Raw genomic sequence first — 26,514 nt, 5'->3', positions numbered from 1 at the left:
TTGGATGTAGTGGGTTCGGACGCGGTGGTTACAACGGATGCAGTGTTGTTAGTAATGCCAATAGAGGAGCCGAACAAAGAAAGTAAATCTCAGAAGTTGAGCACGTACTTGAGTACGAGGTTTAATTGCACACCAACACCACGAGCGACAAGCATTCTCACACCTGTGCAGGAAGTAGCCCTAGAAGGAGATCCCGTAGGCACGCAAACACAAGTGGAGGTGAAGATAGATGAGATACCACACCTCTCCACTGATAGCACTGCTGTGTGGATGGTAGAAGCAGTGAAGGTGACGATGGGTACCGAGTGACCTACAGAGGGACCAGAGATAGTGATGAAAGAGCATGTGGAGACATTTCTCGCTAATATGGTGACTCAGGCTCACCGAGTGGTGGCCTCTGAACAAACACGGGCCTTGGATTTAGTGGTAAAGGAGCTAGAGCATGTCATATCCCTCATGAGAGTAGGGTGCCCAGCTACCTTTTCAGTCTGCTTTGAGGAGCGCGGGTGGCCCAAAGTTGAGACTTCAAAGATGTGCGAGGATTGGGCCAATACAAGAGAGCTGATTGGGGAAAGCCACATAGAGCCTTTGACTCAAGAGATAGTTCGGATATACCGGGATGCTTATTATGCCCTTCGGAGGAGCCAGGCAAACCAGGTAGCGACAAAGAGGGCTCGAGAGGAGTCAGCTACCAGGTTAGCAACGATGAAGGCAAAACTAGCTCCAAAGAAGGCAACTCGGGAGTCGGAGAGAGTAGGCTAGGAATCCGAGAGGACATCATTTTTTGCTCAGCAAAGTCAGCTACAAGTGGCAACAATGAAGGAGACGGAGCTTGGAGAGATTGCTGAGATGATGCAAACAACCTTGGAGATTCAAGGGGAGGCTGAAGCAGATTTAAAGGTACAGACCAGGCAAGTACGTGAGCTACGAGCGGAACTGAACGAGCTTAGAGCACAGATGTCTACCACACTAGGGATGCATCCCTTTTCCTAGTTGTCTAAATTTTGATGTAATTAGTGTTTGAGTTATGTTTTGAGTTTTTGATTTTGTCGTTAGGAGACAACTTTACTTTTTGGGGGGACGATGTTGTCCGTAAAATCCCTATTGTAGCCAAGGGGTAGAGTTGTATCTGAAAGGGCATGTGACGGTTGAGTCACCCCTTCGGGTAAGTATATGTACATCATCTGAATGGACTATTGGATCATCACTGTATTCATTGTAATCGGAATTGCATACTGCTTTTATGAATATAGTCTTTGTTCTCTGTTACATCTTAATCTATTAACGTGATAAGTATCCGTTTACCCTGTATGGTAAACAGTAATATAATATTTATTAAGCACAAATAACAATCAAAATTAATACTTGAGACACACCCCTTGAAGGAAAGTCCTGTCTTTCCTCTTCTTCCCACATGATACCCATATCCAGTATTAACATTCATTTATGGGGAGGAATAACAGATCAGAGGAGGGGCAATGCACAAAATAGAAAATCAAAGTCTTTTCATCGATTTGCAGGAGGTATGTCCCTGGACATCCTGAGTAGGGGGAGATCACATCAGGCTTTCAACTAGCATATTAAGGGAAACATTTCCAATAGTTTCTGAGCGGCTGAGTACATGGATGGGGAGGTAATATACAAATTTGGATGTAATAGTTTCATGTGTAAAGCCTGTGAATACAATACCACCAAGAATAATCGCTCAGTCGTCTAATGTTTTTGAAGACCATGGTGTTAATATCTCTGTCTGTCACCAATCATGGGAGTTTTTCTTGGAGCACTAAGCAGCATCATCTTCCTCATCAGCGACAGTTTTATACAGGGATAGTACCAAGGGCATACATCTAAAACTATTCACTGGAAATTGTTCAGAATTATATCCTCATCCAGCAGATACACAATCCATCTAATGCATTTTTATAAGATCACTCATCAGGATAGCAAATAGATCCACATAAGGATCAGAAATTCTATATTTTCGTTACACAGGTCGTAAACTCAGCTAGTCATAATACTCATAGCACATTTGGTACAGAAACACATCCTTAACAGCAATTTTGTCTATCTTGAGAAGTCATCGCAGATTCTTTTCTTAACAGGTGATCAGAATTCCTATCAGAATATAGGTCAGACCACCCTTGGCACAGAGTATCAGATTTTAAATGAGCATTTATCATTCCACAGATTTATATCAGTCTTTATCAGAAATCAGGGAAGTTCAGCATCCTTATGACTGAAGCATTATCTAACCTCAAATCTGATACTCATCTATCTGAAGTTGCTTGCTCGATCGGTTCCAACCACCTTTTATCATATCAATTGCTACCCTAAATCAGATTACATATATATATATATATATATATATATCTGGCATTAGTGATATCCTTAGTTTCCATTATATATAAAATACTCTTTGCTATGCAATTCATACGAAACTTCATAACTACAACTACAATTAGACCAGTTAGATGATCTATTTGATAAAGAAGACCTATTCAGGTGACGCTGGCAACCAAAGAGAATCTTCAAGGGTCATCACGTTGTACACAAGTAAAAGATTGATTGTGGCTGTGAGGTAATAACAGAATAATACAGATTGAGATTATTATATGCAAGACACTGAGCTTGAATAGCATTGTGAATAAGCATTACCTTACATATACTGAAGACGTCTATCAAGATAGGAATTGAGAGAATTAGGAGCATTCTAGAATCTATACACTATCTGCTTGCTGAACTCTGTTGTGTTTCCCTTAGCTTAAATCTATTCCATTGAAGAAACCAGTAATGTCTCCTTTTAACATCGAAGTTAGTGAAAATAGACGACGAATTTAAACAATCCAAGTCCAGATTATTCTAAAGGAAAGAATTCAAGGTAATTGGCCCGAAATTCCATGTCAACCAATACAGGGACTTGCATACCATAATATTTGGATATTGGTAGACCTTGGATTCTCTTCAAATACCTTTTCCAGCCCACTAAGAGTGACTTATCATTTCAAGCATTCTCATAAGGAATTCACAATAATTTCACCAGATCTAGCATCCTTTTGTTATTTTTTTATATATTTGTCCTTGGCCTGTTTTCGTTCACTCATCCAGTCTTTAGGGAAGCATGTGCCACATATTATTTTCTTCAACATATAGTTTTTTATTTTATCCATGTATGTTTCTTATTAGATTTCGGTATATTAGAGCATCTTATTGCAATTCTCTGGCAAAGAATTTGTGCCAGATTTTACACTCATTGACACCATCCACTTTCCTGTAATATCTCCAATTTAAATAAGAGACTGATGAATCCTGGTCTTCTCTCCACCAAACCATGTCAGCTTTACGGTCAGTGACAGATTTTTCATTATTATTTTCCTTTTTAACTTTTCCAGAGCTGCGTTTGTTGCTTTCCTCTTTCATGGACAGTTACTTTGTCATAGGGACTATTTGTAATTTTTGTGGGAGCATAATCCAAATCTATACCCTTCCCAGTATCAGTGGTATCCTCAGTCCATTCACATGGCCCTTCTACTGAAATTCAACCTCTCTAATTTGGTAAAACAAAAAAACGTATCTACCTCAACTTCTAAAACTAGAACCTTGTTGAAATTACTATCAACAGTGTGACTTACCTTCCAAACTTTGCAGACCTAACTACTTCCCTTCCCTGCTGCTGTAAAAACCTTTGTCTTTTGCGTGTGGTTACGATTGCTTAATTGAAACTCAAAGATGGTATCTAGGTATATGAAAATTACTCCTCTCAAGCCATAATGTCAGGTTCACCATGTATAAGGGTCAAATATGTTCATTTAGTGATAGGCATACATATTCAGTGACAAATTGAACAATAGAAATAATCTGCAATAGATATATCAGAAATATCAAATGAGCAAAAAAATGCCTTGAATTACCACTGTAGATGATCAGTTACTTTCACATTGCTCACATATACCAATTATGAGTTATCACCCAGGGCTGTTGCTTTGGCTTTCACTTACGAAGCCTATATTTTAATGGAAGAGATTTAACCCATATATATTAGTGCCATAATCTTTCTACCAATTTGAGTACTTGTTTTGAAATCCAAATAGGAAAAACAACTGCAGTCCCCTTCAATCAGCATCCATAAAGACTGCATAATTTCACAATCACAAGATCAACAAAGAGATAATTATAGCCTACTGCAATACTAACTTTCTTACCAGCTAAGACTTTATGATCCGCTGACTTGCTAAAGAAATTCTTAGCAGATACAGCACAGCTTTTTTACAAACTATCTTCTATTTATGTACAACACTATAACCTGAAATGCAGCCCTTTTAATCAACTTGGGTGTGTTTTACTTTCAATTTGAAAGAGCTTTAATACAAAAAGTCACATGCAAAATCAGCCATGGCAAATCACAATTAACCCATGTTGACACAACTAATATTAACTTCCAGCTGATCAAGCTTGCCTGCCAGTGCTTGTATATTGCCTTTGCTTTTGCCAAGGAAGAGAATAGTCATGTTCAGAATGAGTGCAGTAAACCTACAAGGAGAAAACAGATATTAGTTTGCAATAAAATTTGTGACAGTATTCCTTCAAAATACACATTATTTTTCACAAAAAAGGCATTTAAATATCACACATCCCACAGATATTATCAATGGATGGCTAAAATAGCATATTTCAATTGTATAAGGACACATTAGAAGATTTCAGATTGAAACCACAATAGAGTTATAATCTTTCACAATTTCCAATTTGAAATTTGTGTAATAGACTTTACCGATTGTAATATCAATACCAGATTTGTTTTGAAACGCAGAGCTTGCTAGACATGGTTTTAGGTAGTGTGGAATCAGACACCAAATGGAAAAAGTAAGAATTTAATACCTTCACAACTGCATTAAGAAAAGAAGCCGCCTGTAGACCATCCCCATCAATAACCTGCAAAATCATAGGCCATATAGCATTATTAGGATTACGTTGATAAACATAATATATGTAAGGCAAAACAATAGAAGTAGTCAGTTTTATTTTCTTAGATTATTATATCTTTACCTTCCATAGTCTAGCATTTTCTGAGATTATTTCCATTGTCCACAGCTTCTCATATTTTAGACATGCATCCACTTTTCATTACCTATGTCTTGGATCTAAACTAACAAACCTCTCTTCAGAAATGAATTGGATGATAAGAATGAAAGAAGACAAATATTTTCCTTGCTTAAGGGAGATTAAAAAAATATTCAGAATAATGAACTATGCATATAATTGGGACCCAAAAGCATGTACATTGTAAACTACCTTGGCAGAAAAAGATGTAAGGCCTGTAATGTGCCCGTTTTTGGCCAGCCTATGCAGTCGATAGAGTTAGCTCATCATGGCGACCCTCGTGAGCTAACAGTGCGTTTTGGGGGGTCTCAATTATGGATTTACTATTTTTAGTAGTTGCTATTCTTGGCAGTGTGGTGGGTGGCTTGGCAATTGGTCGTCACCTGCAATTAATCAAGTTAAGAATTACATGAGTTCTTATTTATTTATTATTCATTGAGTTGCATTATTATAATAATATTTATATTACTATAATAATGACTTTAAGAGATATTTCTAAAAAGCAAGTTGGAAAGTTTCTAGTGATGAGTTCTTTTGGGAAGCTTCCACAATTTCTGAAGTGTAGTTTTAAGGAAACTTTGGCCAACGAAAAAGCTTATAAATAAGAGCTCATTCATTGGGAAAGACATGCTTGATTATATATTTGATTTTGTGCCTTTGTGACTTTTCTCCTGGGTTCTTATTTGTATGCCCTTGCTGATGTATAAGGATCTCTGAGTTTCTGAAGTTGGTTTGGAGTTACTACTGATGTATAGTGGCTTCATTGGATAGATCTCTATACTATGTTTTTCTGTGACTTGGGATTGATTTCTTCATTCTGAGAATTCTGAATGTTGTGCAAATTATTGTTGATTTATAATAATTTGGCACTTCACTCCTACTGTTTTGCCTGTGTCTACGGAGAAGCTGATATTGGAGTTTGGAAATTGAGACGTTGGCTGAATTGTGGAAATTCCTGCTGTAAACACCTAAAAACCTTTAGAAAATAAAGTATTTTTATTTTCTGAAAAATTCCTTATGACATCATCATTTATTAATTAATTAATTATTTAATTTATTTATTTATTTTTATGCCATTGAATCCCTTTATCTTAATTAAAAATATTTAATTAAGGAATCCCTCCCAAAAATGTTTAAATCTTATTTAAACATTATTTCCTTATTTATTAATTATTTAATTAATAAATTGACCAAAAATCTCAAAATAAATTATTTATTTATTTTTTTCCCAAAAGTTGACCAATTTCCTTAAGACCAATAACCTCTTCCAAAATCTTCTAATCCTTTTTTAATTTTGATTAAAGGCTAATCCCATCATTTCCTACCCCTAATCCTAACTCAAAATATTTAATTAAGATTAAATATTAATCCTCATGTTTATTAAAAAAGTTTTAATAAATATCTCCTCAACCCAAACCCTTGAAATAAATAAAACTTTATTTATTTTCTAAAAATCTAATTTATCCTCATCCTAAGAAGTTCTAGACTCTTCTAGAAAGTCTTCATCCTCATGTTAGGAAATTCTAGACTATTCTAGAAAGTCTTTATCCTCATCCAAAGTCTAGACTCTTCTAGAAGATGTCTTTAAACCTAATCCTAATCCCCTCCTAACCTTGTCACATTCCCTAAACATGGGTTAAGAATTACTAACCCAAGCCAAAGTTAACAAATATCTCCTCCTTCACCCACCCTCATTAAATGTCATCCACTTGCCTATCCCTAAGCTAATCCTAAACCATCATAATCCATCCTCTAATCATTTGCACAAGTCTAAGCAAGCTTAAAACCCTCCTAATCAAGTCCAAGTCGAAATTTCTTTCATCACCCTCAAAATATCTCAACCATAAAACTTTATGAAGCCCACTAGGCCATAAATGACTCTTCCAAGCCTTTTTATTGCTCTTACAAGTCATTATGAGGGTCTTTATGAAGATTTTATCCCTTGAGCCTCCTTTGTTGACTCATCCTTCCCCTTTCCTCCATCCTCTCACCATATGACATGTGTCACTCCCTAATTGGTTGTAAAGAAGCACAATCCATGTGCTCTCCTCTCATGCAATCTGAGCCCTCCATAAGCTTTTTCCCATTCTTGCATCTTAGCCCTCAATCCCTCAAGCCTCTTGCCTATAAATTGGATCCTTCCCCTTTGCAAAATAACACAATCCATGAAGTAAAGTCATAATGCCATTTTGAGAAGCCATTTTACATCAAAACCATACACTCACACCCAAATTCCAACTCCATTTGAAGCCCTTTTTGAAGCATAAGCTTGAGCATACATCCTATCTATTTAGACAAAGCTACTCAACAAGAGAGCTTCTCATTGAGAGAGCCCATTAATGACTCATATTCTCAATTGAGAGCTCATCTTAGTCTATCTTGAAGTTTATGAATTTTGTTTAGTTTGTAGAAGCTTTATTTAAATTTGGTTTCTATTAGCATACTAACATTGCTCATATACATTTTGGCACGCCCGGTGGGACCCCGAATGGGTCATCTTCATTAGCTTTTTTAGTCAAGTTTTGTATGTCATTTGCTGATTTTGACTAATTTTGCTTGTTTTTGTGATCGGTAGGATTGTATAAATTGGTTTTGTAGGTCCACATGAGCATGAAGAAGACAAAAGAACTCATAGTCTATCTCATAGTATTTGCAGATTTTTCAAACTTATAGGTGGACAAAGCACTTGGAATTCTTCTTCCTCTTCTTGTCTATATTCTTCTTATTCCATCTACTTCTTCTTCTTCTTCTTGTGGGAGATCTTGGCCATTTTTTTTTTTTAAGGAAGCAAAATCATACACACTTCTTTTTAGTGCTTAAAATGAACCCCCAAATCATACTTAAATCCATTAAAAAATTAAAAATTTGCAAAAAAAAAAAAATCTTTTAACAAGTGAAACTAAACCAATCTAATCATTTGCATCCTTGCAACATCAACATTTTAGATGCATTCATGCAAAGTTAGGAACACTTCATTTTTGGGAATTTAAAAAGAACTTCAAGTTTCCATTTCAAAAGGTTCAAAATCAACACTAAGTGCACACTAAAATCTAAATCAAACTCAAAGCATCAATCAAGGATAAAATGAACCTCATTTGCAAATATGTTAAAGTTCTTTTAAAAATCTCATGAAAACTAAGAGTCCTAAATGGTTGCCAAAATTGTCCTAAAAAGCTTTGTTATTTGTTCCAAACAAATGTCTTGTTGCAAAATCTTGAATGTTTCTTAGGTTTTTCATGCATCAAAACAATCTAGGAATATCATTTTTGGGCTTAAAACATGCAAACTAGAACACAAAATCTTGAATGAAAAGCAAAGTCCAAAGAGTCATTTTCACTTTTGAGTCCAAAAACAATCTTGAATGATCTAAGGTTAAAACAAAGCACTTCAAAGTTTTCTTAAAACAACACACAAAATCTCAATCTTGAATGCTCAAAGGAAAAAACTTGAATGTTTAAACACTTGTCTTTGAATGCATGTTGCTAAAATCACTCTTGAGTGCCATGGATTAAAATCAAAGTTTTTTTTTTTTTTTTATAAATGCATTATTAAAACAACAAATCCAATCTTGAATGCCATAGATCAAATAATCATCTTTTGGAGCATAAAAAGAATCTACATTTTTGTAATCTTTTAAGTTATAAAAACAAATAAAAATGCTTTGAGTGAGTTTGTCGTTGGACTCATCCTCTTTAATCACCCATCAATTTAACCATTGGTTGCAATCTCAGTGCCATCTATGGGGATGGGTCCACCTAAGAGGGTGTTAAGTGCTCCACGCAAATCAAACTCCACTCACTTGGGTTTTTAGTGGTTTTTCTAAGTTAGAAAATTCCTTGAATGCGCATTAATCTCGCTCACACTTCATTTGGGCATAAAAATTGGACAAATCTTGACGTGGAGGGCCTCCGGGCGCGTGCTTGAAATCGAATCTCACACACCTTTGTTTTGGGCTTAAAATAAACTCACACTCAATCTTGAATGCTTTAAAGAAAAATCAATCGATACTTGACGTGGAGGGCCTCCGGGCGCACGGGTTTACCTTCTTGTTGACCCTAACTCTTCTTCTTGTTCGCATTCTTCGATCAATTTTGTTTTTGTCGACGCTTCAAAATTGGAATAAACATTGTATCTTAAACATGAGTGCTTGCAAAGTCTAGAACAGAAAACTTAAGCGTCAGTTGGTAAAAGAACAAGCGTGTTTTTTAGCCCAAGATCATCCAAGTCTTCTCTCCCCTTGTCGTCTTTCGAGGCCATCTTGGGTGCATAAGATTAGGATCCAAAATCTTGTCTTAGCTTTTTAGGAGGCCTGCTTGGGGATTTCATCACCCCTTGGGACGACCTCAACTCCAGCATTCCGGCGAAGTATAAAGATCAGGAGGTGAATCCAAAGACACCTCTCTTGGGATCAAAATTTTGTCACTCAGGCTAAGCCTCAAGGAACTTTATACCCTTGAGAAGTGAAAGAGGAGAAGTGGGTTACCGCTCCTCTCGGCTGTATGACATCTTTTTGGTTTCATCTACGGATTTGGGCCTCACGTACCTTGCGTATATCGAGGACTCCCTAGCTAAACCAAATTTCATCCTTGTAGAAAGCTTCTTAGGATGTTGGTGTGTTTGACGTGCTTGCTCAAAACTTTTGTCTGCTTATTTGTTCATAGCTTTTGAATGAATGTTTGCCAACTTTGATCAAAATCCCAAAAAAGCAAAAATCTCCCAGCTCAAGGCATACTTAGCGTAGTCACTGCCTCATCAGAAAATCATCCAAGCTCCCCCACTGCAACCAAATCTATCTAGTTCCTTGCTTTAGAACAATCCCAAATCCAAAGTCTCTCCAAATCATCCCCCCCTAGCCAGCTAGAAACCCAATCCAAAATCACACCCAAGCCTTTAGAGAGTTGTTGTCATTCTGTTAGAATTTGTTATCCAATCAATCCGACCAATCCACCAGCCTCACCACAGTTATCCTTTTGACAGAGCTTTGTCTAGGGTAATCTAGCTTTGTCACCTGTTATCCCTCATCACCTTGAGCTAAAGGTTGGGATCCACAAGTGATCAATCTCGTGTCATGCCCATAGGATCATTAGTCTATTCTTAGGTTGACACAATCTCCACCAATCCAGCGCATAGGAAAGCAAAACTCTCACTTTTTGACAGCATGCCCTTGAAGTCTTCCATCCACAAGAAAGCCAAAAATCTTCAGCCAATCCTCCTTAGGTCTGTCATGCAACTTTGACTCTCCCTAGGAAATCTTTCATCAGCCAATCCAAAATCTGTGCTTAACCCAAATCCAACCATGAGCTTCCGTGTTCATCCATACGCAAGACCCCATCCCCATCAAACTCATCATCAAAGCATGAAGTACCAATCATATCATGATGTGTTTGGTCGCATTGTCCTTGCTCCCACCACCTCCTATTCCAATGATGATGAAAATCTTGTTGACTATGACGGGTATATTGAAAGCCTTAGAAACATTCCCCTAAGCATCCCCCAAAATCCAAGAGTTATTCCAAACTATCTAGTCATGCCATCTGATATTCCAGCTTCCCCTCCATCACCCCATCAACCAAGCTTCCAATCTTCCACCCCCATCACACTAGCTATTCTTGTCAATCCACCTCCACCTTCGACACACGAGTCTCCAAGGAATCTCCTAGAGGAAATACAAGAAAAGTTGCCTCCAACAGTCGATAAGCCATGTCATCTAATCCAACCATGTGAAGTAGTCAGTGATGAAGCTTCCCCATCTATAATATCACCTCCATCTCTCATAGCTATCATCCCCATACCATCCATCAAATTGCTTAAAATCCTTCCACTTCCCACAAGCATCAAAATCCCACCACCTATCAAATCCCTCCAAATCCTATCCACATCGCCTCCAAGCATTTCCCAAATCTCTTGTAATGACCCTTATGCATCCATCTTCTACTCACCCATCTCCACTACTGAATCTCCCATCTATCCATCCGTTGCCTTTGAAGAATCCATCCCTTCACCTCCTATCGCACCATCCACTCCAAACCAATCCTATCAAGATCCTGCTCAAAAGCATGTTGACATCCCCCAAAGCATAAATGAAGATATCATCGTACCATGTCTTCCATCCATAGTGCAGTCACCATCTCCTCCATCTCCAAAACCTCGAGCCATATCTCCTCCACTACAAGATATCTTGTCATCCCACCAACTACATCAAGATCCTATCCTTCCATCTCCCCCGCTCCATGCTTCCATCTTACCACCTATCCAAGCTATTCCACCATCTATAATCTACCCTCTTGGTTCACTTACATTCATCCACGGTGGCCCTCTCTCAGCAGAAGAATTAAGAACAGTATCTCCCCATTGCAATACACCTAATAAATCACTTCTACCATTTTCTGCAAGCAAAAAGTTTCCTCAACTTGTTCAAATGCTCAATCGATGGCATTATCAAGGTCAAGGTTTAGGACCACAAGAGCAAGGAATCAGAGAGCCTATTATTGCACAAAAAAATCTAGGATTTCATGGTCTTGGATATGTATCCAAAGGCTCACCATCTAAAGGTGTTGGTACACCACACCCCCAAACCAAGCCTATCTCCAAGCCCACCATGCCAGCCTCCCATCACTCCTTCAAGAAATCTTATGTCATCCCCCCTCCACCATCTTTGCAACCCAAAACAACCTACCATATCCCCCCTTCATCCGCTAAATCCATTTTGGGTCCCTATGTCCCAAAATCTACCATCCTCCATCCTCCTATCAGCCATCATAAAAATCCTATTCCATCCATTTCTATGCAAGATCAACAAAGGCACATATCAGGGCACATCATCCATCATCATCCCCCTACATGCTCTTTCATATCCTCTCCATCTCACAAAGCTTCTCCTAACCATCTTCCCAAAGCTTACCACAGCAATGTGAATGCCAACTTCAAAATGCATAAAGCTAAAAATCCACATCCTAGGCAATCATATGTCTATTCTAAAAGACATACTCCAAAAAGGCAAAATCCAATCAAAGAATGCAAAACAATGCAAAAGCCTATGAAAAGAAAATCCAAAACCATGTGGATCCCCAAGAAAAAACTTGAAACCCAATGCATAATGGCACCCACCATTGCTAATCCCCCATCTAGTGACTCATGTCCCCCATCTCCTAACTCCATCTTGGGTGCCTATATCCCCAAGCACGCTTCCACAAATCCTCCATCACACCCGCATCTACCATCTATTCCCCCATATGCTCTTTTCACACCCGTCCCAACATGTGCCAATGTTGCTCTTGCAAGCATCCCCATATCATGCTTCTTTCCAACCTTTTCATCCCTCCATCTCCTACCATCAATCCCATCTAATCCAATCTATTGCATAAATCACACATCCGGTGTACCAACAACTAGCAACAAAATTGAACATTCCAACAGCCAGTGAAAAATCCCAAAAAAGCCAAAAATAGCTGAAGAAACCCAAAATCATTCCAACTAAGTCCAAAGTCAAAAAGTCAAAAAAAAAAATATAAAGAAAAATAAAGCGTCCACTGGTGAAAACTTGGCAATTCAAGCGCCTTGGACAAGTACCATGATAAAAACTTGGCAAACAAGCGCCATGCGTAATCTAGCCATCCCCAGCTTGGCCTATCATCCTCATGCTTTTGGTCATCTCTTGACCTATCCTCCACCCTCCATCTTCCATCTCACACCATCCACTTATCTCCTGCAGCTTCAGCCAACCATCCCAGCTATCATCCATCTCCCTAGCCCCTTCAACTTTTTCCATCCTAGCTTCAATCCTATCACATCCATCATAAGACCTCCTTCCGCATGTTATCTTCTGATTGGGGGCACTATATTCCTTGGAGATCTTGTCTTTTCCATCCTCCCTTGTCATTGGTATCTAGCTCTAGGCTATCCTCATGCAAACCCAATGTCATCTCTTTATATCCATCATAATCCTAGCTATCTACCATCCTATCCAGCCATCTCATCCTGCACCTCTAGCTCTCCTTGGTCACAAAATCTCTCATCATCATTGGATGCATCCTGCCAAATCCATATCTTTCGCTATCACCCCACCCTTAGCTTTCGCATCTTGCACAACATCGAACCATCCTACTATCCTATCATCCTGAGCTTTTGCCTGCTTGTAACTATCTTGGTCCGTTAGCTTGTACCATATCTTGATTAGCTCACTTGTAAATATCTTGGTCTATCAGCTTGTACATCCTCTTTAGCTTAGTACCATTGCATCTATCCAGCATTCGTGTCAGTTCGTCCTTGATCAGCATCTTGCACCCATCGCACATCTTGGTTAGCTATTCCAATGCATCCTTTAGCTAGATTTCCTATCACCAAAGTGTTATCTTTCTTAGTTCAGCTTGCCAGACGCATCACTCATCCAAATCCACCAGCTTAGGTGCTCTCCGATAGGTCCTTGCAGGATATAGCTTTCCTCATGTCTGATCTTGGTCCGTTAGTACCTCGTCCTACCCATCTCGTTGGCAAACGGTTCTCTTTTGGATTTTCACTTTCTTTTGATTTGGACTCTTCCCTATTGGGTCTTGAAATATCTTTTCCAAGCAATCTCCTTGTTCCCTCCTCAAGGTTGCCACGATCTTCCATATCATGGTATACTGTGAATGGGGCAATCAGAGCGTAAAGTCTTGATCATGTCTTTTGCTTGTTTTCTTGTTTGTTTGTGGGTTACCCAGTGTCGTTTCCACATTGCTTCCTCTGGGATTCATGTGTGATACTGGGGCAATCCTTGCGTGTTTGTTTTGAGTCAGTCTTTCAGTCCTCTGGATGGTTGGTGACACGGCCTTGATGTTCTTGGTAACCTTGGCAATTAACCAACAGTCCTATAGCAAATCTAGTGCTCAACTACATGGTGGTACTTCTCTTTGAAGTATCCCCCCGCTCAAAAAGCTTCAATGGTTTTCCTTCATCTCCATTATCCCCCATCCATATCCAGCATCCATCTCTCCTGCCCTAGCTTATGCATCAATATCTCTTTGAATCACTCCTCACCTTTAACTTTAGGGATCCACAATCCTAGTCTTAGGGATCCACCAATCCAAATCAATCCACCAAGCCTCATCTTTCAAGATCCACAATCTTAGTCCTAGGGATCTCCGAAACCCATCTTCCGCCAATCTGACTCTTTGAAATCCTGTTGCATCAGGTTTTTTAATCCCCTCATCCATCTCCCCATCCTAGATTCTTTTTTACAGCGCTCCGCTCCTTCATCCTCCACCTTCCCTAAAGTCTTAAGCTTGCTTCCTCTTGTGCATCTGATTCTCCTTTATCATTCTCCCATAGTGAGAGTTTGAGCTAATTCAACCTCTTCTCTTAAGCCAATCTGAGTCTTCTTGCTCATCTCGAATTCTTGTACTTTTCAAGAAGTCGTCGAGCCTCGCTTTCTCTCCCCGCCGCCTTCTTGAGGGGGCATCTTGCAGTCTATTCTCTCCTCTTTTGGTCTAGCCTTGGGCATCTTATTTTCTTATCTTTGATGCCATGCCACTTGCGGCATCACATCAAAGAGGGGCAAAATGTAGACACCTAAAAACCTTTAGAAAATAAAGTATTTTTATTTTCTGAAAGATTCCTGATGACATCATCATTTATTAATTAATTAATTATTTAATTAATTTATTTATTTTTATGCCATTAAATCCCTTTATCTTAATTAAAAATATTTAATTAAGGAATCCCTCCCAAAAATGTTTAAATCTTATTTAAACATTATTTTCTTATTTATTAATTATTTAATTGATAAATTGACCAAAAATCTCAAAATAAATTATTTATTTATTTTTTTCCCAAAAGTTGACCAATTTCCTTAAGACCAATAACCTCTTCCAAAATCTTCTAATCCTTCTTTAATTTTGATTAAAGGCTAATCCCATCATTTCCTACCCCTAATCCTAACTCAAAATATTTAATTAAGATTAAATATTAATCCTCATGTTTATTAAAAAAGTTTTAATAAATATCTCCTCAACCCAAACCCTTGAAATAAATAAAACTTTATTTATTTCCTAAAAATCTAATTTATCCTCATCCTAAGAAGTTCTAGACTCTTTTAGAAAGTCTTCATCCTCATCTTAGGAAATTCTAGACTATTCTAGAAAGTCTTTATCCTCATCCAAAGTCTAGACTCTTCTAGAAGATGTCTTTAAACCTAATCCTAATCCCCTCCTAACCTTGTCACATTCCCTAAACATGGGTTAAGAATTACTAACCCAAGCCAAAGTTAACAAATATCTCCTCCTTCACCCACCCTCATTAAATGTCATCCACTTGCCTATCCCTAAGCTAATCCTAAACCATCCTAATCCATCCTCTAATCATTTGCACAAGCCTAAGCAAGCGTAAAACCCTCCTAATCAAGTCCAAGTCGAAATTTCTCTCATCACCCTCAAAATATCTCAACCATAAAACTTTATGAAGCCCACTAGGCCATAAATGACTCTTCCAAGCCCTTTTATTGCTCTTACAAGTCATTATGAGGGTCTTTATGAAGATTTTATCCCTTGAGCCTCCTTTGTTGACTCATCCTTCCCCTTTCCTCCATCCTCTCACCATGTGACATGTGTCACTCCCTGATTGGTTGTAAAGAAGCACAATCCATGTGCTCTCCTCTCATGCAATCTGAGCCCTCCATAAGCTTTTTCCCATCCTTGCATCTTAGCCCTCAATCCCTCAAGCCTCTTGCCTATAAATTGGATCCTTCCCCTTTGCAAAATAACACAATCCATGAAGTAAAGTCATAATGCCATTTTGAGAAGCCATTTTACATCAAAACCATACACTCACACCCAAATTCCAACTCCATTTGAAGCCCCTTTTGAAGCATAAGCTTGAGCATACATCATATCTATTTAGACAAAGCTACTCAACAAGAGAGCTTCTCATTGAGAGAGCCCATTAATGGCTCATATTCTCAATTGAGAGCTCATCTTAGTCTATTTTGAAGTTTATGAATTTTGTTTAGTTTGTAGAAGCTTTATTTAAATTTGGTTTCTATTAGCATACTAACATTGCTCATATACACCTGCAAGTATTTAATTTTTGAATTGTGGAGGTTGTGTGACCTTGCTGGAAGGTTACTTTGGTGTTCGAATTTGTGTTGGAAATCGGCATACTGGCAGCCGTAGTGAAGGTAGAGACTGTACGGCAAAAGCATTGTATATTACTCCTTACGTTTTGTTCTGGAACAGCTGGGGAGGCCACGTCACATCTGCTGGAGCCTATGTTACATAGAGGCAGCCGTACTGAGTTGTAGGAGTCACGCCACAGCTGCAGCCCCCCTTACACGTGCCCAGAAATCTGCACACTTGTTGACGGCAAGGGTATTCAATACTTGCAGTCGGAATTGGCAGTAAAGGGAAGACATTTTGGTGGCACGGCTAGGCATATTTGACTGGAATTCAAGTTCAAACTTTTATTTGGAAATTGTACTGAGAAAAATATGTATGCATTGTTCTTTGTCTTGACTTAATAAATTACCTGCAACTCAGTGCCATTATTAAAACATATATTTCTGATTTGTGGTTTTCATATCAAAAGCAAAGAATCTCTTTCCTGTTATAGTCTGAATTTATAACATCATTTCAAACTTCTTGTAATTGTTATCACTTATCAACCTAGGAAAATTCAAAATAAATTGGAGAACAATTAAATACTGCATATAAGAGTATGTGCATCATTTATCAAATTGGGAGCCGGCAAGGGGTTTTTACAAGGCCGAAACAGAATGAAGCAACGAAACATAAACTCTAAAGAATATGGAAACCTGCAAGTGACAATAGCATCCCACATGTAATAGCAAAACACCATCACAAGTTACTTCATATTGCATTAGAATGCCTGCCTATATCATCTAATCTGATTACAATCATGCCAGCAAATATGGCAAGTGAGAAACAGCAACTAGGTTATACTACAACAGTGTGGAAACTTTCACTTACAAGCAAAACCCTATCAAACTACCCCTTCCCTTGATTTACAAGCATGCCTCATCCCTTAAAAAGCTGAACAATCATCACTCAACACCCTAGAAAAAAAACTAAATGCACTTTGGATCAGCAAATTGGTTCTAGGAAAAAGCTTATTACATTTCTTCATCTTATATTTATAGTACTCTGACACAATGCACTATGTTGCCTAGGTGGGGTATTTAGGGGTTGCATGCAAGTCAATACATGACACACATGAGTATAGAGAACCTGCATCATAGTCAACCTTGGATCTGGAATTGGACAGTCTAGACAATCTATATCATCTTTCCCACACTCAAAATAGTGGCTTAGTACCACCTGTAGGCCTAGGTAGTGTAAGGTTTTATTATGTCTAGGTTGCCCATATTCATTTTCCTCGCATTCATACAGATTTGCAATTAGAATTGTACCCTTTACGAAGTCAAATTGCACTTTGGCAGGATCTATATAGTTTTACAAATCTGTCACACTCATTTTGGCCTGAAACATTGGATAGTGCAAGAAAGTAGGTAGGGCTTTCAATTCAAATGATAGGCTTTCGAGGAACTGCTTGGCTAAAGGGTACATAACCTGAGGAGAAGACTGAGAAATTGGAGATTGGAAAAGTGGAATACCAGGTACACGGGATGTGACCAGGGAAAAAGAATAAGGAAACAAAGAGGAAATCAGATTGGGGATGCCATTCAGCTGATTTTGCAAAAGGAATGTTCACATTAAAAAAATTTAGTGTTTATGAAAAATAGGAAGTGGCAAAATTAAGTGGGACAAAAGTCTAGAAATCCACAAGCCTGGGAATATCTTGCACTAAGAGGGATATGGATCTAGGAACTCAGAGTAATTGATATGTTATGGAGTAAGGAATGTAACAATCCAAGAACCCACTATCAAATGCTTAAATATCTTAAAGTCTATGAAAAACAGTGTGTGGCAAATCAAGGGGCACGAAACTAGAACCATAGGGGAAACCAAAATTGCATCAACATGAAAAGATCTCGCACTAAGAGAGGTTAGGGTTTGGGACTTTTGAATACCAAATGTGATATGGAAGCTATTCACTCTCAAATCCAATAAAAACAAATAGTTAAAATAATGTTCAAAATTAATATTGCATACCAAATGAAGATTATATTTTTATTCACGGATGAAGTTATTCCAAATTTATACCATGGTCAACCTAGGATCAAAGTTGACATAACTAAATCATATTCTTCCCTTGATGATGCAAAATTAATTTGAAGATCCTAACAGTTGCCAAGAGGAATAAAACTGAAAATGAAAAAATGCCAACAAACAATAAATTCATGGTCTAACAAACCGTAATCTTGAAACATAATAATAGGCATACTAAAAACCAATGTTTCGGGACTTTGCGAGTCCCCGGTAGAGGCAGCCTTTCCGAGGCAAATGGCCTCTAGACTCGAACTTGGCTGAGTCTTAGCAAAGTTCACGTGGACTTGCTGAGTCCTAAGCCCAAGACTCTCCCGAATTTTTTTTTTTCAATTTTTTTTTATTTTTATTTTTTTAAAATAGAGATTTTTGGAAGGTTTTTTTTTCAGTGTATATTAATTCTGAAAATGATGTTTTGGAGCTCACTACCAATTTTGGTTTCTATCTGGGTTTCATTATGAAGAAGTCGCTTTCAGCATTGTAGAGTTCAGTAATGTTGTACAAATATTTTCAGATTTACATATATTTGTGTTAGAATTCTATAATGATGTATATGAGTTTTTCTTTTTTCTTTAAACTTATGTGTTCATGAATGTTAGAACTCCTTAGTGTTGTACATAAAGTTATAAACTTTCAGACTTACATGTATATGTGTTGCTAGCTATCTCCTTGATCATTTTCTTGGCAAAAATTATAACACAATCTGCCCAAAAAATACAGCAAAGAAAAAAATTGTAAGCCAACTATAATTGTTATTAAAAGACTTTTACCATTAAAGGTTTGTGTTTCACCAAGCAAATTGATAGACATACTTGAGAGCCCTATTGTCTACAATGTGCACATAAGCTGTAACAAACATATTTCTCGATATCTGAGCCTTCCATGACTTATCTTAGGGCATATTCATAGGAGGGCATAGGCTAATGTGAACCTTAGTCTTCTACACTCTAGCTGATATTTTGATATATGTTTACAACTTTTAATTCCATGAATTTCATATATTGTAGACATTTGACAGTGACACTATGTTTAACTTTATATTATGTTATTCAGTTTTTCTCCTTCAGAAATCTGTCGTTATACTTATGTGATCTATGCAAAATTATGTACGAGTGTTAAGTAGCCTCTATTTATCTCAATTATTGTGTATTTGATGTTAATTGACTAAATGATGCACGAAAAAATCTTTAAATCCTTAAAAATCTTTGAGTTTCATGGGTTTTTCAATTTTTTGAGTCCTGGCTGAGTCTAAGTTCAAGTCCGAGTCGGATTTTGATTTTCCAAGTTAGAGGCAAATCCGAGTCCCGTAACTATCCTAAAAACTAAGGACACTACACCTAATCAATTGTTTAGCTCAAATAGTGATTTTCGAAACATGCACTTTAAGAATTCAACAACCTATATGAAAAACTCCCAATTTTTTCCAAAGCCATAGTTGAAGTATAAATCAATTATAGCACCTTCCATCAACCTTTGAGAGCAACTCCATGATTTTGAGGCAAAACCACATTCCAATAGGTTTTATGGCAGATAATGAAGGCATAGACTATGTAGAACAACAGTTAGCAAATGCTACCAAGAACTATACAAGATAATAAGTTACTAATCATACCAAAAGCCATATTGTAGGCTTGTGAAGAGGGTAGTATGGTGATGGATGAAGGTGAGTCACATGGAAAATAGACATGCAAGGATCGTATGATATACGACAATGACAAAACCAAGAATTTGAACCAAACAATACAAGGATTCAACATACAATGGAGATCAACATGGGTATCGTATGAGTTGAAAGATAATTGATAGTCAAGATGTGCAAAAAAAAGTATGGTCATATGGCTTGTAAAAAGAATCGTAGAAACGATAATGGTATGGTAGTATATCCTACAATGTTGGCTACTATACAATGGGGTTGACTAATTACGATGAGGAATTCAGACCATATTATGGGTTTGAGAATCATATAACTAGCAAGAAATTTATTGATTCTATGACTTACCAAGATGGGGATCATATACGAAGAAGACCAGGATTGTGCAATGTGCAAAGGAATTGAAATTATATTTTAAAAAATTGTAAAGTGAAGGAAAAGTTAAGTCGTTCAATAGGGAAAGCAACAAATTGCATGATGATAAAACATGGTGGTTTAATAGTTTTTTTTTATTTTAAAATTTGAACATTTATTATTTTCCTTAATTCTTCCATTCTTCTCATGTAAGCCCCATCTTGCCTTTTGCACTCTAATTTCACAAACAAATGTTCAAAATCTTCCCCTTTATCATAATTGCAATAAAGATTATCTAAGTTGACAAGTATCTATATTTTATCATTAGTACTCTAAGAGATATTGTAACTCATTTTATCTCCTTCGATAAAGTTAAGTGCCTCTACTAGAACTAAAAGTTGTATCTTTTGGAAACCTTGTTGACATTTTGCGGCTGATCATGAAAATACAGTAACACTTGTCATGTATCATTCTAGCAATTAGTATTTATAGTAATTGCTATTTCAGGCAATTGGTGATAGTTTGGTCTCCCCTCAGCTTTAGCATGCAATACTCTAGTTTTAGGATTTGTATAGCAAATTATTGCTTAAAATGAAGATATATTAGTGACTTAAGATGTTTAGAGTTATTATTTTAAATAACATTAAATGTTTTAATCAAATATTTAACAAATATTATTTAATATAACATAAAAATTTAATACTATTTCAGGCAATTGGTCATAGTTTGGTCTCCCTGTAGGGCATAATAATACAACGATGTAATTAAAGATAGTTAGCGGTTGGGTAGTTTTGTAGTGAGGGAATGTGTCGGTTAGTCTTCCTAACCAACCGACCTCTATTTAAGAAGGTTGAGACTTGAATGATGTACATTTTGTTTTGGTAATCAATAAAATATATTGGTTTCCCTTGTCAACTTTGGTATGTTTAGTATTGATATTAAATGCTTTGTTGATTCTAGTATATTTGAATACATGCTTTATTGTTTTGGTTGGTATCCATTCTACATTTTGGCGTCATTGCCTAAGTTCAATCTTGGAGGTCATATATTAGACAAAAAGGAGTAATGGGTAGACCATTCCTTCCACAAATACAAGTAACCAACAGTGACGAAGAAGAGGAGGAAATCACAAGGGAAGATGGGGTGACACGCGATCTAGTGGTAGCCTGGGAAGTCTTTGCCGACTAGTACGTGCAAAGGGAAGCCTGAGAGAGAGTGGTTCTAGAAAGCATGATATGGGACGAAACTTCAAAACCACCAATGGTGTACGACCTTCTTCGACAAATTCCTTGGTTGCTGGCAAGAAACTTGGCACACGTGGAGGAAGAAAGAGCCAAAGTACAAAGAGAACTTGTTAATCAATCCCAGGATCCAATTCAACTTGAAGAGAATTTAATTGAAAATGCACTAACGGGCATTGTCAATTTGGTAATCTCAGAAGGGCAAGGAAGGAGGGGTGGACGGATCCAAGACCTCGACACATAGGGAAAACCATGATACTCAGGAACAAAACTCTAGTCATGGAGAGGAGGAACTAGGGAGAGAAGAAGAAGTCTCCAGACCAAGCACCCAAGAAACCCTCCCAGTAGGAGGGAATAGCCAAAGGAGGAGCAGGAAAGGATGGCCAGAGAAAAGCAAATACTTCATAGGTTCGCAAGAGACAAATGGAAGACCCTGCAAAACATTGTAAGACTTGCATAACTATATGACAAGCGAATGGAGAAAATGACATGGATGAATGTTTAAAGGCATTTCTTGCCACTCTACGGGATATGGTTGTTCATTGGTACCCAGACTTGGAGGCTAGGCAGAAGACCACATGGAAGGATCTACGTGTAGCCTTCGAGGAGGAATGAAAACTCTTACGGAATGATGATGAAATCGTAACAGAGATATACAACACAAGACAAGGGAAGAATGAATCTGTAAGAGCATAAAGTAGGAGACTAAAGGAGTTGATAGGGAAACTGGCTAACAAACCCACAAATGGGCTAAAGCAAAGGTGGTTTATTGAAGAGTTAACCTCGCCCCTATGAAGGAAAATGAAAATTGTCCCACCATCATCATTTGTTGAGGCATGCACTCACACAATGGATATAGAAAGTGAAAGCAAAACTTCTAAAGGAAGGAGGCACTGAAGCAGGAGCAAGAGTTCCGAAGAAAGTGGGGATGAATCAAAACCATCCAAGCATTGTGAAAAGACAGTATGAGGATGATTAAGGAAACAACAGGAAGCAAAGAGGAGAAAAGGGAAGGAAAAGCACTATGGTGTACAGACTGTGAAAAGGAAGGACACACAAAGAGCACTTGCCCAAGAAGGCATTCTGTGACATATGTCAGATAATGGGGCACTCTATCAAGGATCGTCCCTACAACTTGAAAGCACGCAATACCCAAGTTTTTTTTACTCAAGAAGAACCACCCACACCACCCTCTACTCCCCACACAACACAAACATGGAAGCATCACCTGGAGGGTACCAAAACAATAGGAGGGGTAACAATAAGAATAGTAATAGCAATACACCAAGGAGTCAAATTCAGTATGACTCTAGGAGACGGTCCATGATACAATGTAGGAGATATAACCAATGGGAACACTTTGCTTGTGACTATCAAAGTGGAGAATAGAGTGAGGGAATGCTCTACAAATTAGTGGACCAAGTAATCACAAGGATGCCAACTGCCCCAAACAGAAAAGTGTCAACATAGTAGAGGTGGCAGAACCAAAGGAGGAAGTATTAGCTATCACCCGAATGGAGGCTAGAAAACTCACATATTTGGATGTAAGTACAAAAAAGGAGAGGTTGGACGAAACCAAGAGGGAAATCCAAGATTTAATGGATAAGGAAGGAAAGGTAATTACTACTAACACTTCCTCCACTAAGTCCATCCTGGAAACTAACATCATGAAACAAGTCTTGGAGACCACTGTACCAGTAAAGATTGGGGATCTGTTGGAGGCCCTGCCACGTTTAAGGGTGGTAATAGCATGGAAACAGTACTAAGGAGGAACCATTGAAGTAAGAAGTAAAAATAGGTAAAGTCAATAATTTTGTAGTTACCATAGGGATGGGAATGACACCAATGGTAGTAGAGATGGAGATTATGGGGTGCAAATTGACCAATACTATTGTGGATGGAGGCTCGAGTGTTAATGTCTTCCCAGAAGAAACTTGGAAGGCTCTCACAAACCAACCCTTTGGCCACCCACCTTCAAGTGAATAGGAGTAAATCAACATGGGATCAAGCCCATTAGAACCTTATGGGACAAAAAGTAGTGATTGGGATTCAACAGTTCTTCCTAGATTTTGCGGTGATTGCCTAGAGAATAAGGGGTACAACACATTATTTGGGAAATGATGGATAATCTCAGAAAAGGCAAATCACAAATGGAAGAAAAATACCCTTTCCCTCAAAGTAGATGGTCTGAAATACACAATTGACTTGAGGAGTCAATTTGTAAGTCAAGACCTTGCTTTTGATTCAGAAGTCGAGGGAGAAGATGGCGATGGAATTGAGCCAGATGAAGAATGCGTCCCACAGTTGGAAGAATGTTCTAAAGATGAAACAAGTTCCCTCATTGGCCTGTTTTACTGGCAAATGGGGAATTATGAAGTGTTTCAACCAGAGTGTAATATGTTACAAATTCAAGAGATAGAACCTAAGGAAGAGTGTCCAGGATGTTACAAGGAGCACATAGAAGGTACGGCCTCAATTGATGATACACCAGTACATAAATTCCATAAGGATAAAAGAATAGAGTATAAGGAGGCTAAGCTAGAGAGATTGAATTTAGGCGAAGGGGACCAACCCAAAGAAATTTTTATAGAAGAGGACTAGGACACTGTATTGAACGTTACTTAAGTATAAGGACGTGTTTCCAACGAACAAGGACTTAAAAGGAGTGCCACATGTAGTGTGCATCCATCGGAAGCCTTATTGAATGAATAAGAATTACGCGGCTAAAGTTCAGAGGAGATCACTAAGATGTTGGATGCAGGCATAATATTCAAAGTACAGACTAGCAAGTGGGTGTCACCAATAGTTATATCTGTGAAAAAAGATGTAAATCAAATAAAGATCTACGTAGACTTCAATATCCTAAATGCAGAAACCATAAAAGAAAACCTTTCCAATCCCCTTTATAGATAGTATGTTAGAAGAAGTGGCTGGACAGGAGATGTACTCCTTCATGGACAGGTTTTTGGGATACAACCAAATCAGCATTGTCGAAGAGGGCAAACTAAAAAACCACCTTCGTAGTGGAGGATGGAGTAAATACTTACAACAAGATGACATTTGGGTTGTGTTGTAATGTCCCCATTTCCAAGATCAATTTTTATAATACTAATAAAGTTTAAGATAAGATAAATAAATCAATAAATATAATTTATAATTATGATTGCGTTTGATAAAGCAAAATAAACAAATATTATATATATATCATTTATTGTTATCCTATATCAAATGGATATAATATTATATCAATTGATAAAACATTAAATAAAGAAATAATAACATTAAGTAAATATATAATAATCATATTAAAAATAGTTGTCAAAGACTAAATTTAATAAAGTAATATTAAACAACAATAAATAAATATTATCACATAAATTATTATCATATATGCTATTTCAACAAGATATCAAATTGATATAATCATATATTATATCAATTGATATATTGACAATATGAAAAAAATATAATTACATAAATAATAATATAATTATATCATAATATCATTTTATTTAGTTGGTAGATAATAAATATATTCATCAACATTAAAAATAAAATATTTCCAATGATTATTCAAATAAATAATAATATCGGTAAATAAATAATAATATTAATTATTCAATGATAGACAATAATGAATTTTAGTTCCATTAGTAATATTAAAGGGCAATTATTATAATAGCAATTAGGAAAACCAAATGGACTTATGTGATTTTCTTATGGAGAGGTGTAGTTGAATTATATCCCTTGGAATGTAACCTTTCCCATTGAACACGATACATAAGGGAGAAGTGGACGCAGATAATAAGACAAGCAGCAATATTAAAACACAAGCCTATCAGACGTCAATTGAGGAGTTGGGGGATAGTAAGAGTAATCGTCCAATCGGAGATGGGGGAAGCAAAATCGAACAGAGATAACCAGGAGAGAATGAGGGGCAAATCCGAGTGAACAAATGTTCAGGAATTGTATCGACAGGCATCTGTACTCATCGCCAAACAAAGGCAGCCATCTGCACTTACCACTATTTCACGTGTCACCAAGCAACAAGTGCACAAGACTTGAGAATAAGAACCTTGAAGGGAAATCGATTTCTTTTCATATAATATTCCATCCAGTATATGAGCAGTAGCTTCTTGAAGATAATCAAGGTATATGCTAAGAGTATCAAGCGGAAAGGAACATATACATGTATAGAGCAGACTGAAAGGGACATATACAGATTGAAGTGAAAATAACATAAAGAGAAGAATCTGCAGATATCTGAGATTGGATTCAAATTTGTAGAGACAAATTCTTAGTTAAATTATTATATCTTAGTGGGTAATTCCAGATCAGACTCACAGCTTTTATTGCAGTATTATAAGGGAATAAATCAGCCACATACAAGGGCATTCTGGATAATAAGGATGGAAATCAGACTGTAAATTCATAGAGTAGCAGACTTTATTCGGATGCAATTCAACCATTACTAAGAGTGATTGCCATTGGATAAAACATATATTTGACAATTCATCAAGCTGTTCAATAGTGGAGCTTTAATATCCAACAAGCTTAATGAATAAAAATGCAATTCATAATAAGTTTTTGAAGGGTATAGATACACGGATTGAAGATCATTCTTACATAAGAGACTAGTAATCAATTGTCCCTTAATAGCCATGCAATCGAGGAAGGGGACATTCCTGTCAATACAATTCCTGAACATTTGTTCACTCGGATTTGCCCCTCATTCTCTCCTGGTTATCTCTGTTCGATTTGCTTCCCCCATCTCCGATTGGATGATTACTCTTATTATCCCCAAACTCCTCAATTGACGTCTGATAGGCTTGTGTTTTAATATTGCTGTTTGTCTTATTATCTGCGTCCACTTCTCCCTTACGTATCGTGTTCAACTTACGTATCGTGTTCAATGGGAAAGGTTACATTCCAAGGGATATTAACTACGCCTCTCCATAAGAAAATCACGTACGTCCATTTGGTTTTCCTAATTGCTATTATAATAATTGCCCCTTAA

The 26,514-nt window shown here is 37.3% G+C and overlaps 1 protein-coding gene and 1 long non-coding RNA gene across 5 annotated transcripts in view; both read right to left on the bottom strand.

Annotated features, from left to right (window-relative positions):
• The window catches only part of DEG2 (DEGP protease 2), a 254,542-nt gene that overhangs the window by 161,208 nt on the left and 66,820 nt on the right, over window positions 1-26,514 (bottom strand). For 2 of the 3 annotated variants that reach the window (XM_089800920.1, XM_089800921.1), the window contains exons 3-4: window positions 4,876-4,929; window positions 4,454-4,527 (exon numbers count right to left, since the gene is read on the bottom strand). In XM_089800920.1, coding sequence (XP_089657046.1) covers window positions 4,454-4,527; window positions 4,876-4,929 — 128 coding nt within the window. Of the gene's footprint in view, window positions 1-4,453; window positions 4,528-4,875; window positions 4,930-5,043; window positions 5,139-5,289; window positions 5,481-26,514 lie in introns of those variants that run through there. The other variant, XM_089800922.1, reaches the window with a different exon arrangement.
• LOC149539715 (uncharacterized) lies at window positions 5,394-26,260 on the bottom strand. Of its 2 annotated transcripts, none has more exons than XR_016356288.1 (2): window positions 26,124-26,260; window positions 5,394-5,480 (listed from the first exon to the last, which is right to left on the bottom strand). It is a non-coding gene; the product is annotated as an uncharacterized LOC149539715 (long non-coding RNA). The 2 variants fall into 2 exon arrangements; XR_016356287.1 differs by lacking the exon at window positions 26,124-26,260 and adding an exon at window positions 18,895-19,033.

Source organism: Cupressus sempervirens, chromosome 9, assembly GCF_028749045.1.
Source record: "Cupressus sempervirens isolate cs-2001-9-10 chromosome 9, ASM2874904v1, whole genome shotgun sequence".
Lineage (NCBI taxonomy): Eukaryota > Viridiplantae > Streptophyta > Pinopsida > Cupressales > Cupressaceae > Cupressus > Cupressus sempervirens.
Note: the sequence above shows the minus strand (reverse complement) of the source record. Positions and strands in the feature narration are given on the sequence as shown.